At 43.8% G+C, this 15661-nt stretch overlaps 1 protein-coding gene across 2 annotated transcripts; it reads right to left on the bottom strand.

Annotated features, from left to right (window-relative positions):
* Window positions 1–700: 700 nt before the first annotated feature.
* Window positions 701–15603, bottom strand: LOC106584140 (serine/threonine-protein kinase Kist). Of its 2 annotated transcripts, XM_014169055.2 has the most exons (9): window positions 14790–15603; window positions 11240–11574; window positions 10630–10827; window positions 9336–9430; window positions 9055–9131; window positions 8664–8762; window positions 7647–7721; window positions 3642–3730; window positions 701–3493 (listed from the first exon to the last, which is right to left on the bottom strand). In XM_014169055.2, exons 1-9 carry the CDS (start codon window positions 15091–15093, stop codon window positions 3347–3349), a joined length of 1419 nt encoding a protein of 472 aa, XP_014024530.1. In that variant the 5' UTR covers window positions 15094–15603; the 3' UTR covers window positions 701–3346. The 2 variants fall into 2 exon arrangements, with proteins under 2 accessions (XP_014024530.1, XP_014024531.1); XM_014169056.2 differs by lacking the exon at window positions 7647–7721.
* Between the last annotated feature and the right edge of the window lie 58 nt (window positions 15604–15661).

The following is a 15661-nucleotide window of genomic DNA, read 5'->3' on the forward strand; positions in this document are numbered from 1 at the left end:
CATCGTTATGTTTGAAGGAAAAAGGGGGAGGCTTGCAAGCCGAAGAACACCATCCCAACCGAAAAGCACAGGGTGGCAGCATCATGTTGTAGGGGTGCTTTGGTGCAGGAGGGACTGGTGCACTTCACAAAATAGATGGCATCATGAGGCAGGAAAATTATGTTGATATATTGAAGCAACATCTCAAGACATCAGTCAGGAAGCTAAAGCTTGGTCGCAAGTGGGTCTTCCAAATGGACAATGACCCCCAAGCATACAAAGTTGTGGCAAAACGGCTTAAAGATAACAAAGTCAAGGTATTGGAGTGGCCATCACAAAGCCCTGACCTCAATCCTATAGAAAATTTGTGGGCAGAACTGAAAAAGCATGTGCGAGCAAGGAGCCCTACAAACCTGACTCAGTTACACCAGCTCTGTCAGGAGGAATGGGACAAAATTCACCCAACTTATTGTGGGAAGCTTGTGGAAGGCTACCCAAAATGTTTGACCCAATTTAAACAACTTAAAGGCAATGCTACCAAATACTAATTGAGTGTATGTAAACTTCTGACCCACTTGGAATGTGATGAAAGAAATAAAATCTGAAATAAGTAATTATCTCTTCTATTATTCTGACATTTCACATTCTTAAAATCAAGTGGTGATCCTAACTGACCTAAGACAGGGAATTTTTACTAGGATTAAATGTCAGGAATTTTTTAAAACTGAGTTTAAATGTATTTGGCTAAGGTGTATGTAAACTTCCGACTTCAACTGTATGTACTCGGACTTACAGCACAGCTCCCTCTCTGTTACTGTCGCTCTCCCTCTTTCACTCTCCTTCTCATGTAGTATCTGTACCTATGTAGTTGTACTGGTTTTCTCTGATCAGTATTGACTGCATAGTCACTGTCCAGATGAATCCTGCTCTGCCACCTGCATGCTAAAACTCTTATTACACTCGCTGCTATTACAACAAATATCATATAGAAGTTAGCCCATAGCTAACAAGATGGACAAACACCAGATACCGCCTTGCCCACAAATCCATTACAGCTATCTAAAAGCTTTATCAGATACATAGAATGTTTTCATATTAGTATATCAGAAGACATAGAAGTAAAGAAACGGACACTGTACTAGGATAACTGACCCAAAGTGTAAACGAAAAACAAAGAAGCTCCCTGAAAATGTTTGCATAAAGAAATGTCATCATCATGCGCCATGGTTGTGGAGATCAGGAAGGAAACTATGAAGGCTTTCATTGGGATCTACTTTGAATAACACACTGTGAAGGGACAGTGTGCTGAAACTAAATGGGAGCATTACAGTGTTAGACTAGATAACACAGAGAAGGCAGCTAAGGCAGTGGACTACATTTGGTATGGGATCACCTCACATATTGGTGTTATGACCGGTCACCCATAAGTCCTAGAGTCAGTGCTTTCACATTTAGGCAGGATGTCGTCAACAATGTCTCAATCAGCCCCGACAGTTGTCGCATGGCGCCAGTTGACTGGAAGTGTTAGCTACAAACGGAGTAAATTGCAGAATATCCAGAATGTTGTTCCTGCTCATGTTAATATATGGTCTCTTTCTCAAACATCTGGAGAGGCTGGGCAGGCAGGATGGAGCTTTAGCCTGTTCAATGCCAGCCTACTCATTCAGAAGCATCTGTGCCCAATCTGAAGCGTTCATCATAGTCCAAAATGTGTACGCACAGCAGTGTTCTAGAATATTGGACTGTTGGCTTTCATACTTTTAGAATTTTCTGGGCAGCACAAGCATTTTCTCCAACTGTCAACACATTCAACTGAATAGCTGTGTAGGCTGGGAATTGTGGGGAGGTGAGCGTTCGGGCTGTGCGTCCCCACAGACGGTGTCTCAGAGCTGCATAGCTATGTCACAATGGGACGCCGGACTATCGAGTCTCAGCGTCTGTGGACTATGATTTACGCTTAAGATTCACAATGTTATTGGACTGAATATGAGCAGCAGACAGACAAGGGGAAGAGTCAAGACTGTCTGAATAAATACTGCCCCTAACATAACAATGTTGCATGCACTGAACTGATAAGTTAATTTCAACATCTCCCACACACGACATAGGATACAAAACTCTGCAGTATTGGATTAAATCTATAATCTCACCATAATCAACAAATACCTACACTAGCACAGCTCTCACACATTGATTTGTCATGTAGACTAACTCACACAGACGTCTGTTAGAACTGAAAGTGGGCTACTGTGTTACGAAACGGTCAGCTCGAATGCTCTTCAACTGAAATATTCAACTGTGAAAACCCTATCCATCGGTTCTGAACGTAAAGTAAGCTTGTTGCTTTGTATCGTACAGTGCTAAGGAAATAATCCATCCCTTTCATAACATATCGAAAAAAACTTAACTTCCACTCACATCAGCACAGCCATTCTGGAGTATAAGTAGTATATGGGTCAACTTGGACAAAATGTAATAATAGTATATAAGGTAGAAATTAGATTAAAAATGTCAGAAATAACAAAGAAATTGATATTTTTCATGTACCACAGAAAAGAGCTGAAGTTGAGTGGTTAGAGTTTAGGCTCAGAACGTTCTAGAACTCAGCGTGATTCTACAGATGATCTGGAGTGGTACCTTTGGAATTCAAGTCTCAAAACAAACATCTCATAGAAAAATAGGTCATGGGAAGGTAACTTTGGACAAGATGAAATTGTGGCTCAGCCTTTAACAAGAGAGACCCAAGATCAATCAATCAGGAACGGTTTCAATTACACAAATAAATATAGGATATTCAAGCCGTTGAGTACAAAGAAAACTAGGGCCCTATTCAATCCAAACTGCTTGCTGGGTTTACGAAACCCATAGTGTACTTGGTACTGTACTTGTGCTCTACAAGATCGGTGGACATAAAGTAACTCTCTTGTTCAGGGTTTGACATCAGCACAGTGTGCAAAGTGGGACAGTGTGCAGCTTTGGCCAGTGAGGATCCATTTACCGAAAGTCAAGCCATCTACCCCTATGATAAACATATGACCCATCTGAATCTGTCAACAGTAGCATCCAGCAGTATACATCCCCATAGCAGGACATGGAAGATTGGATTATACAAAGCTTTCCTTTCGCAGACTGTTGCTACATACAGTAAAGCTACAGGACACAGTAGGTTAACTCTGGCTCTAGAGGCTGCAGAAAGCAGAGTGGTGATCTGATTATACACATCATGACAGTGACTGACTGAGGCCTCGGCCTGTGCTCTTCAGCAGACGATGTGTGTGTGTGTGTGTGTGTGTGTGTGTGTGTGTGTGTGTGTGTGTGTGTGTGTGTGTGTGTGTGTGTGTGTGTGTGCGCAAGTGCGTGTGTGTGTTCACTGCACGGTCTGGTACAGATAGCCTCTCTTGTAAGCACTCCGGGGGTAGAACGTGGCAACGACAAACTTCCCGTCAAAGGTCCGTCCCGTCAGCAGTCTCTGGGCCTCTTTGGAGTCGCCTGCGTTAGCGTATTCTACAAACACCTGGGGAAAAAACGCATGCACACACAGATTAAGCCAACAACAGATGTTAAAAATGCAGGTCTACAATATCTACAAAATCTATAAACTACAAAGACTGTATGGAAGTATTAGAAAGACAAATTGGTAATGGGGCTAGTTGTGTGTTTACCTGTCCTTTGCCTGGGTTCTCCTTGGGGATGAGCAAAGAGACAACAGAGCCATACTTCTGACACTCCTCCTTCATGTCCTCCAAGATGTCTGACAACACAACAACGTCATCATGCTAGTTAGTCACAATATCAATGTGATCAGTGTAGGAAATTCAAATTGAAAAAGAGAAATGGGGGGGGGGGATTTTGCCACTGTCGACAAATTTTTAGGGGTATTTTTGAAAAATATGGGGTGTTTTCATGTATTTTCTTATTCACAATGTAACATCTTACCATTTGTTTTAAAAGGTATAGTCAATGACGCATGAAGTGGACAGCAGAATCATGCAGAGTTCCGTAACAACTAAAGAGCGAAAAGGGCATGGCTCAACTTCTCCTGTGTGAGGGCATTATCTTGCATTGCGCTCATCTGCAATATCTGCGGATAATCTTTCTGCTCGTGGGAACGTCATACCGCTAAGTCTATATATAGTCTAATCATATTGTTTATTTCACTGATGACTCGTGGCACTGCCTTGTGGTGCAGCACCATGCACCTTGCAATAGGGCTGCATGATTCATCAAAATTGCGATATTGACATGAGCAATATCCATATCGCAAGAGGCTACGATTTTCTTTATTTTGCACTCCGTTAATACAACAAAAACTAGACTACGGTACATCCTCCAATGAGATGCGCGCTAGACTCCATTAATTCACTCTCTACAGTTGAAGTCAGAAGTTTACATACACTTAGGTTGGAGTCATTAAAACTCGTTTTTCAACCACTCCACAATTTTCTTGTTGAACTATTGTTTTGGCAAGTCGGTTAGGACTGTTATCTCGAAATGACACAACGACAAGATTCCAGTTTAACAAAGTTTACTATATCGTATGAACACACTACAAGGTAGCCATTGCACTCTAGGCTAGGTCCATCAACGAACAGACTTCCTGCGCGGGCGCACTCTTGACTGAGTGATAGCCCCGTAATAACAGAAATATAGGGATACTTAAAACATGAACTTAACAAGGACATCTACTTTGTGCATGACACAAGTAATTTTTCAAACAATTGTTAACAGACAGATTATTTCACTTATAATTCACTGCATCACAATTCCAGTGGATCAGAAGTTTGCATACACTAAGTTGACTGTGCCTTTAAACAGCTTGGAAAATTCCAGAAAATTATGTCATGGCTTTAGAAGCTTCTGATAGGCTGATTGACATAATTTGAGTCAATTGGGGGTGTACCTGTGGATGTATTACAAGGCCTACCTTCAAACTCAGTGCCTCTTTGCTTGACATCATGGGAAATTCAAAATAAATCAGCCAAGAAAAAAATGTGTAGACCACCACAAGTCTGATTCATCCTTGGGAGCAATTTCCAAATGCCTGAAGGTACCACGTTCATCTGTACAAACAATAGTACACAAGTATAAACACCATGGGACCACGCAGCCGTCATACCGCTCAGGAAGGAGACGCGTTCTGTCTCCTAGAGATGAACGTACTTTGGTGCGAAAAGTGCAAATCAATCCCAGAACAACAGCAAAAGGACCTTGTGAAGATGCTGGAGGAAACAGGTACAAAAGTATCTATATCCACAGTAAAACAAGTCCTTTATTGACATAACCTGAAAGGCCACCCAGCAAGGAAGAAGCCACTGTTCCAAAACCACCATAAAAAAAGCCAGCCTACGGTTTGCAACTGAACATGGGGACAAAGATCGTACTTTTCTGAGAAATGTCCTCTGGTCTGATGAAACAAAAATAGAACTGTTTGGCCATAATGACCATCGTTATGTTTGGAGGAAAAAGGGGGAGGCTTGCAACCCGAAGAACACCATCCCAACCGTGAAGCATGGGGATGGCAGCATCATGTTGTGGGGGTGCTTTGCTGCAGGAGGGAATGGTGCACTTCACAAAATAGATGGCATCATGAGGCAGGAAAATTAGGTGGATATACTGAAGCAACACCTCAAGACATCAGTCAGGAAGCTAAAGCTTGGTCACAAATGGGTCTTCCAAATGGACAATGACCCCAAGCATACTTCCAAAGTTGTGGCAAAATGGCTTAAGGACAACAAAGTCAAGGTATTGGAGTGGCCATCACAAAGCCCTGACCTCAATCCCATAGAAAATGTGTGGGCAGAACTGACAAAGTGTTTGTGAGCAAGGAGGCCTACAAACCTGACTCAGTTACACCGGCTCTGTCAGGGGGAATGGGACAAAATTCACCCAACTTATTGTGGGAAGCTTGTGGAAGGCTACCCGAAACGTTTGACCCAAATAAAGGTAACACTAATTGAGTGTATGTAAAATTCTGACCCACTGGGAATGTGATGAAAGAAATCAAATCTGAAATAAATCACTCTTCTATTATTCTGACATTTCACATATAAAGTGGTGATCCTAACTGACTTAAAACAGGGAATTTTTACTATGATTAAATGTCAGGAATTGTGAAAAACTGAGTTTAAATGTATTTGGTTAAGGTGTATGTAAACTTCCGACTTCAACTGTACATGCACAGAGGATGCTGACCAATTACAAGCGGGCTCTCCCTCTCTCTGCATGGCATGCACATGCTGTCCAATCACAAGCATCCCCACATAGAGCTCGCAGTTAGATGCTGGTGAGGAGCGAAAGGCTTTACTTACCAAAGACAGTATGAGGTTTAGGAACCTCTGTGTGTATCAGAAACATGAGTGCTGCTAGTGCTAATGAGAACGTTGATTTGGTGCAAAAGAAGGGCACCTCTACAGTGGTATGGCAGTATTCAGGCTACAGGCAAACAGATGTCAACCAAATGCAAATGTTGTGCAAAAAGTGCCTCAGAGTTGTGGCACCAACAAGAGCAACACGACACATTTATTCAATCATTTGAATAATAACCATCTCTACTTTATGACGATTGCATGTAAAAAAAAAACTAAAATATATATATATATATATTTGTTTAAGTGCCCGACAGCAGCAAAGCCCCTCAGCCACAACCAGCCACCTACTTTAAACAGGCATTGATTGCTGATGCGTTTTCTGGTATAACGCTCTACGAAAATAAATCCTGCACAGACACAGAAATCACTGAGGCTGTCACATAGCCAAAGCCATGGTTCCTGTCACTGGGCAGCTCGTGGCTGCACTTCCCTTTGTAGTCCGTAATAGTTTGCAAGCCCTGCCACATCCAAGGAGCGTCAGAGCCGGTGTATTAGGATTCAATCTTAGTCCTGTGTTGACGCTTTGTCTGTTTGATGTTTTGTCAGAGGGCATAGCGAGATTTCTTATAAGAGTCTGGGTTAGAGTCCCACTCCTTGAAAGCGGCAGCTCTACCCTTTAGCTCAGTGCAGATGTTGCCTGTAATCCATGGCTTCTGGTTGGGGTATGTACGTAAGGTCACTGTGGGAACGACACCATCGATGCAGATACTGATGAAGCTGGTGACTGATGTGGTGTACTCCTCAACGGAACATGTTCCAGTCTGTGCTAGCAAAACAGTCCTGTAGCTTAGCATCTGCATCATTTGACCACTTCCATATTGAGTGAGTCACTGGTACTTCCTTCTTTAGTTTTTGCTTGTAAGCAGGAATCAGGAGGATTTAACTATGGTCAGATTTGCCAAATGGAGGGCGAGGGAGAGCTTTCTACGCGTCTCTGTGTGTGGAGTAAAGCTGTCCTATAGTTTTTTTCCCCCCCTCTAGTTGCACATGTGACATGTTGGTAGAAATTTGTTAAAACAGATTTACGTTTTCCTGCATTAAAGGCCCTGGCCACTGGGAGCACCATCGCTGGATGAGCATTTTCTTGTCAATGGCCTTATACAGCTCGTTGAGTGCGGTCTTAGTGCCAGCATCAGTTTGTGGTGGTAAATAGACAGCTACAAAAAATATAGATAAACTCTGGTTTACAGCTTATCATGAGGTACTCTACCTCAGGCGAGAAAAACCTTGAGACTTCTTGAATTTTAGATTTTGCGCACCAGCTGTTATTGATAAATAGAAACAGACCCCTCGTCTTACCGGAGGTTCTATCTTGCCGATGCACGGAAAACCCAGCCAACTGTATATTATCCATGTCGTTGTTCAGCCACGACTCTGTGAAATATAAGATATTACAGTTTTTAAATGTCCCGTTGGTAGGATAGTCTTGAATGGAGCTCATCCAGTTTATTCTCCAATGATTGCATGTTGGCTACTAGGACCGATGGTATTGGCTGGTTACCCACTCACCGCCGAATTCTCACAAGGCACCCGGATCTGCATCGGCGTCTACTCTCCATGTGAATGACAGGGATTTGGTCCTGGTCCGGGGGCCGACCGTTAAAGAAAAAATATATACCACACCCCCTTGAGCCTTATCGCTTGATTATAATAATGATTGAGCCAACTTACACAATCATACGCTTCCTATTCCATCTATAGCTGCCTGAATAAATTATTAACTTAGGTTATTTAATTACTCATAATGGTAAAATAGGAACTCAATGTTATTTATTCATTAAATTAATAAGTGCTGTGCTTTTAGCACACTATATTTGTATTATCATGTTTGTTAATATGTAGGTGTAATAATACTATCTATTATCATTGTAGCCTATTACAATGTTGGATCAAATCTGTTTCCTTTGGTTTTGTATTCAGTTAGCACAGTATGCATTCATTCATATGATCTCATTTTAGAATTAATGTTCTCTACCCTGACACTTGTTTTAACCATGTCTGATGGAATTACCAAGTTTTCACCCAAGTGATTGAAAATCACAATTCATAAGTTGCAATATCTGCCCCCCCCCCCCAAAAAAAACGCTATTAGATATTCTGTCCAAATCATGCAGCCCTACCTTGCAATATAAATATCATCCCAAAAAGTTTTGGCCTTTGTCACTGTAATTTTGGGGGAATATTTTGGAAATCTAGGGACAATATTCCCTAAAGCTCTAGTGTAATTCCGACGTTGATAGTGATAATGAGCAACTGTAGGAGCTATTCAGTGTCAGAGGAGAAAGTTGGTTAAAAAGAAAAAACGCTGTACCCTACCTTCATACTCCTCCTCATTGTGCAGGTGGCTGTCATCGATCAGGTTGAGCAGACGCAGAACAGGAGAGGGAAGCAGAACCAAGTCTTCTATGTGAGGAGCTGTCTCACACACAATATTTTCTCAGTCAATAGGTTTAAGAGGCCTTTTCCAGGGTTTATACAGCTCCACCAACCCCATTCTAACCCCATGATTAAAATCTTGGTTGATTTCAATGAAAATTCAATATGCAAATGTCATAAAGGAGGTAGATGTTTACAAGCAGAGGGAAAGAGGGGTTTGGGGGTAGGCTTAGAGGGCAAGAGTGGAGAGAGAGCTGGGAAGATTATGTTGTATTACAAGCTATCAAGCTGTCTGAGAGGAAGGTATGTGCCCATATCGACTGTGAATTACCAAAAGGAATGCTGAAGAAGGGGCTAAGCAGGGCCTTCTCGGCTGTGCCTCTGTGCTTGGGGTTGTTGTGAAGCATACTGCGGGAGCATACAAATGTCAACGTTAGGTACCCCTCTCGCAGGATAATCATCATATTCATTTCAATAACTTTCCAATGTTAAAAATGACAACTTATATTTAAGGGAGTGCAGAGTCAATTTGGTACAATGGATCAAATGTCTGCATTTACCTAAAAACAAAACAAAAACAAAATGCATGTGGTCCTGAATGAATGTTGTTACCTTTTGATAAGGTCTCTGAGGTGATAGACAGGGATGGCAGGACCCACCACACTGTTACTGGCAAAGATATGGTCGACTATTGCTGCACTGTTGTCCTGCAGGAGCAAAGAACAATAGGCTGCAGAACAGCAGTTTGGACAACACACCCATGTCTATCTGATACATGTGTATTATCTATCGATCTATCTTTCTGAAGAACATATCAATCTATTAGCTACAGGTGAAACAGAGTCCACCGCATTCCTAGGAAAACAAGTAGCCATGTCTCTATTACAGTCCACTGTATGTCTGGTTATGTAATCACAACGGGTGGCGGTATAAGACCTTGACGTTCACAAGGCCGTGGGACCAAATGGATTACCAGGATGCAACAACCTAGTGTCCTCTAAGATCATGCGTGCTTAGTCCCCTCCTGTACTCCCTACTAACCCACACCCCCATCCACATCGATGGGGCTGTAGTGGAGTGCTTCGAGAAAGCTTCAAGTTCCTCAGTGTCCACATAACTACTTAGTGAACATGGTCCACACACACCAACACAATCGTGAAGAAGGCACGACAACGCCTCTTCCCCCTCAGGAGGCTGATAAGATTTGGCATGGGCTCTCAATAGATTCTACAGCTGCACCATTGAGAGCATCTTGACTGGCTGCATCAACACTTGGTATGGCAACTGCTTAGCATCTGACCCGCAAGGCGCTACAGAGGGTAGTGCGTACATCACTGGGGTCGAGCTCCCTGCCATACAGGACCTCTATACCAGGCAGTGTCAGAGGAAGGCCCTAAAAAGTGTCCAAGATTCCAGTCACCATAGACTGTTCTCTCTGCTACCGCATGGCGAGTGGTACCGATGCACCAAGTCTGGAACCAACAGGACTCTGAACAGCTTCTATCCCCAAGCCATAAGACTACTAAATAGTTAACCAAATAGCTATCTGCATTGACGCTTTTTGCACTATCACATACGCTGCTGCTACTGTTAATCATCTATCCTGTTGCCTAGTCACTTTACCCCTAAATATATGTACATATCTACCTCAATTACCACATGGACTCAGTACTGGTACCCTGTGTAAATAGCCAAGTTACCATTACTCATTGTGTATTTATTCCTCATGTCCTTCTTATTATTTTTGTTGGGAAGGGCCTGTTGATTTGATTATATGACAATAATGTGGTAAAAAAAAAAACTGTAATTTAAGCAGGTGTGTTAGTACTGTGGTGGAACAAAAGACTGCACACTCAGTATAATAGCAATCCAGACCCAGAGTTGGAGGGCCATGCTGTGGACATACCTTCCACTCGGGTGACCTGACGGTGTCTTTGAGTTTGATGCCTGAGTACATCTCCAACAGGACGATTGCCAAGCTCCAGAGGTCCACAGCGGCCGAGCAGCCAGAGTCCCCCTCCACCTCCATCCCCGCCTGGGCCAGGGAGTATTGACGCTCAGCCTCCGGGGCACGGTACCCATCTGTCTGGATGTATTTCACATCCTGAACACACAGAAAATGTTTCACACAGAGAATATTGTATCTTTTGTCCATTCTAGCACGACTACCATCTAGTCAGGGACAACAGCTTACTCCAACATCTGTCCTCCACCAGTTTAATTATTTTAACCTTTTTTTTGTCATTTAGAAGACGCTCTTATCCAGAGCGACTTACAGGAGCAATTAGGGTTACGTGCCTTGCTCAAGGGCACAACAGATTTTACACCTAGTCGGCTCAGGGATTTAAACCAGCAACCTTTTGGCTACTGGCCCAATGTTCTTAACCTCTAAGCTACCTGCCCCCATACCAGATGTGTACTCATTAGTCCAAAATGGTCCCAGTGAATTCACCCCTGGTTCCCCTCACCAGAGGCCTACAGTCAGAGCCAAACCCCTATCCTTCAGTTCAAATCACCTGGTTGCCCTCTTTGAAGCTGAGGCCAAAGTCGATGAGTTTGAAGCACTCATCGTCCGCGCTCCAGAGCACATTGCGGGGCTTGAGGTCGGCATGGACGTAGCCCTCTCTGTGGAGGAAGGCAAGGGCCTCCAGGACGTCCCTGGCACAGTGCTGCACCAACCACATGGAGTGGCCCTGCTTCTGGGAACCACCACACTGGGGGCTGAAGGCTCGGCTTTGGGTACTGGCCCTCACAAGCAGCTCAGACACACTGACGTCCAGCAGCTCAAGCAGCAGGCAGTGCGTGGCCACACCCACCTGGCTGCGGTTGGTGAACACCCCGTACAGCGTTACTGTGGAGACAGAGAGGGGTGGTTAGGGTTACAGTCAGCACAGATTTGATTGGGGAGTAAAGGAGGTTACTAGGGGCTCTGTTTGAATACTCAAAATGCATCCTTCCATCATCCCTTCCTATTGTAATCACTGATGGGATCCGTCAAGCAAAGTTATCAAAAGGTTATTAAACAAGCGTGTTATGAAAACATGGTGTATTATATGAATGTTCACGTATTATGAATGCAAAGTAAGTCTATATGGTGATATTGAAGAGGTAGAATTGATGTCATAATCAAAACCATATCCATTTATAGCCCAGTCCTTCAAAAATGTGGTGATGATCAATAAATATAGACAACAGAATTGTTTTATATAGGGGGCAAAGTACTCTCCAATATCTTATCTTCCTTTGAATTGTTTTATAGCAAATAAAGAGCATGGACCTTACACAAATGAGACGGAAAGGGTTGGGTTATTAGCAATGTTCCCTTAAATTTTGTCCAGCACTGAGCAAATTTTAGGTCTGCTGAGCGCAAACTTGAACGTTGTGAAAATTCTGAGCAACTTCCAGCGCAAGCTTACTGTGAATGTAGGCCTACCAGAGCGGTCTACCATTAAAAACAATGGAGAAAATGAATCTCATAACATTTTAACGTGGCAATAGCTCTAGCTCTTTCCAATCTTTGGGAATCTCAGACGATACGAAAGAGAGGTTGAACAGGCTAGTAATAGGGGTTGCAACAATTTCGGCAGATCATTTTAGAAAGAGAAGGTCCAGATTGTCTAGCCCGGCTGATTTGTATAGGTCCAGATTTTGCAGCTCTTTCAGAACATCAGCTATCTGGATAATAGGGTCGGCATTTGATTGTGAGGAATTCTAGGTCAGGTGAACAAAAGGACTTGAGTTCCTGTATGTTGTTACAATTACACCATGAGTCATTAATCATGAAACGCCCTTCTTCTTCCCGGAGAGATGTTTATTCCTGTTGGCGAGATGCACTGAGAATCCCAGTGGCTGTACCGACTCCGACAGCATATCCCGAGAGAGCCATGTTTCTGTGAAACAGAGTATGGAGATATGGCCGTGTGGGAACACTAACCCTATAAAAAGAGGTGTGTATAAATGTATCCTTTTGTTTTTTGAAAAATAATTCTCGCTGATATGAAAGAAGAGGTCCTTATGCTTCCAAAACCATACCGCAAGCACTGCATGTTAATGTTCAGACCAAGTTTCAGGGCTCTTAACAAAACTAACCCACACAGAAGAGACCTTCGTCCAATGACTTATGTGTAATGTAATGGGACTGAGAGTCATGATCAAGGGCTACGATTACTGTTAATACTGTATACATGGACATATCTGAAATCGTGCTACTTGATGATGGGACTTAAATAAATGCAGAAAATCACTCATCAAAATAAAATGTTCTACCACAGCGACCATGTTCCGGGGCGGCAGGTAGCCTAGTGGTTAGAGCGTTGGACTAGTAACCGAAAGGTTGCAAGATCGAATCCCCGAGCTGACAAGGTAAAAATCTGTCGTTCTGCCCCTTAACAAGGCAGTTAACCCACTGTTCCTAGGCCGTCATTGAAAATAAGAATTTGTTCTTAACTGACTTGACTAGTTAAATAAAGGTAAAATGAATAAATAAAAATGTTATTTTTGCAAAGCCTATTTTTTCTAAGTTTGTATGTGAAAACTATTTCTAAGATACATACTTTCAGTTTTTCCGAACTTACTTAACACATGCAAAAGAGCTGAGGTTTGCGCTACCAGTGCTGGCACATGCGTAGATCATACACTGGAAAGCGAGAAGGATGCAATTGCAGCCCGCAATTCAGGGCATTCCTGCATCTGCAGGAACCCCTCTTTATACTTCTATTGGTCAATTTTTCAGTTTGGACAGGTGGGAGGCGGGGGAGCTCCAGGACAGTAGGTGGCATTAATGAACAATAATGTTGGATGCCAGCCACCGATAAACCCCGCAGAAGGAAGGGCGGTAGCTAGCAAGCTGTCGCCCCAGCCTCCCGCCTGCTGTGCGAGCGGGAGGCAGGGGTGACCAGTAGACAGTGTCCTTCACCCCTGGCTTTTGGGGACTGTTTTACTGCAGTTCTGTTAATGACGGTGAGGGCAGGTGTTCGGCAGGCGGGAGCCAAGTACACCGTCTAACGGTGACGCTCCTGCTAGCTAGCAAGGAGGACTCCGGTAGGCAGGGGCGGGGACCCCGGTAGGCAGGGGCGGGGACTCCGGTAGGCAGGGGCGGGGACTCCGGTAGGCAGGGGCGGGGACTCCGGTAGGCAGGGGCGGGGACTCCGGTAGGCAGGGACTCCGGTAGGCAGGGGCGGGGACTCCGGTAGGCAAGGGGCGGGGACGCCGGTAGGCAAGGGGCGGGGACGCCGGTAGGCAGGGGCGGGGACGCCGGTAGGCAGGGGCGGGCACTCCGGTAGCAGGGGCGGGGACTCCGGTAGGTAAGGGGGGACGTTCCTGCCAATAGAAGAATGCCGCCAACATGCCGTAACGCCCCAAATTGTGGGCTCAGTTGCACACTATTGCGCTGTAGCGCACTATTGAAAGACGATTAAGCTATTCACATGTACTAATAAATTTGAAGATTGAATCAAAACTGAAAATGTTGTGACGCTACGCCCATTTTCTGAAGAATTGCATTGTGTGCTCTAAAAGCAAGGAAATAGTGTCCACTGCTTGTATACTTCGAAATTTTGACGAATATAGTACGACATCCGAGCACTTTTGGCATACTAAATATATCCATACTATGACCAATAAGCATACTACATACTCAACTTACGTCACAATAGTACAGTTAGTATGAGTATTTGAACATAGCTCAGGTGTTTTAATCAGCATATGCTTACTAAGATTTTGACCTTAAGGCGATTAAGACAAGCAGAGTAAGGTGTTCACATGACTATTGCCATATACTTGGCCTACTGCCATAATACGTTTAATATCAAATGATTAGTGTGCATGTAAACATACTCACGACTTACTATGACAGATCAGAGACAAGACTGATGTGTGTGACTTGGTTGTAATGACAGATTTGCAATCAGCTGGACAAGAAAGTTAAATGAGGCTACACCCTTGGCAATAAGACTCATAATTTGATTCTCACATAGCCTAGTCATGGAAGGCACACTAGAAAACGAGCTCTAATTCCAGAGATTGTGCACAGTACAACCATATTGCAACTCAATAAACATTTCTTACCGATGTTTTTGTGTCCTTGGATGTCTTCCAGCACGGACCTCTCCTTTTGGTACCCGTAATCTCCGCTCTGAGTGTCAGCCTGGAACTCCTTAACCGCGGCCGTACTCGCCCTCCCCGAGCTCACACGGTATACTGAGGCCGAGACGCCTTGCCCGAGCCGGGCCTGGACGTTCCAAAACTCTCCAAATATTTCAAACGACACCGGCTTCATTGCCTGATCAACGCTTCCAGGAGATCCTGCCATCAACGCTGAGCTATCTGGACGGGGTACCTTCCCACTTGGATTTGAACTGCAGTGAGCCATTGAAATTAGTGTCAATCAAGCTAGCTAGACAGCTGAACGCAGCTGCGAGAACATAGCAAGCAACCAGCGAGACACCCCGATAAAAATAACAAACGCATCTACGTTACACAAGCCAGCACTGCAACGTGTCTACTCTCCATTTCTCGATCGTGGAACTTAGTAAATCAGTTGCGGGCTTCAAGTGTAGCAGCCAATAGCAATACTTATGTTCCTAGCTATGTTGACATGTTAGCCACTTCGCATTTGCTAGCTAACGTTAGGGTAATTCTGCTGAATGTGAAAAGTTGGCTACCTTCGCTGGCTAGATAGCCAAGTTAGTTAACTCCGACTCAAACATCACCTTCAACAACATGCATGCAGAAGTAAACCAAATAAACGACCTAATTGCACGCACTGAATCCAAACACTTTTGTTAAGCCAAGTAGTTTGCATTTCGAAAAGTTTCCTCTTGATTTTGAGGAGAGAGACTTTTGTCATTGTTTAGCCGGCCATGTTCCCGGAAGCAGCAGTCGTAAATTCAAACGTCACGTTTCTCAATGGCTACATCCTCTCGTACCTGATTGGATAG

The sequence above is a fragment of the Salmo salar genome, chromosome ssa23 (genome assembly GCF_905237065.1).
Source record: "Salmo salar chromosome ssa23, Ssal_v3.1, whole genome shotgun sequence".
Lineage (NCBI taxonomy): Eukaryota > Metazoa > Chordata > Actinopteri > Salmoniformes > Salmonidae > Salmo > Salmo salar.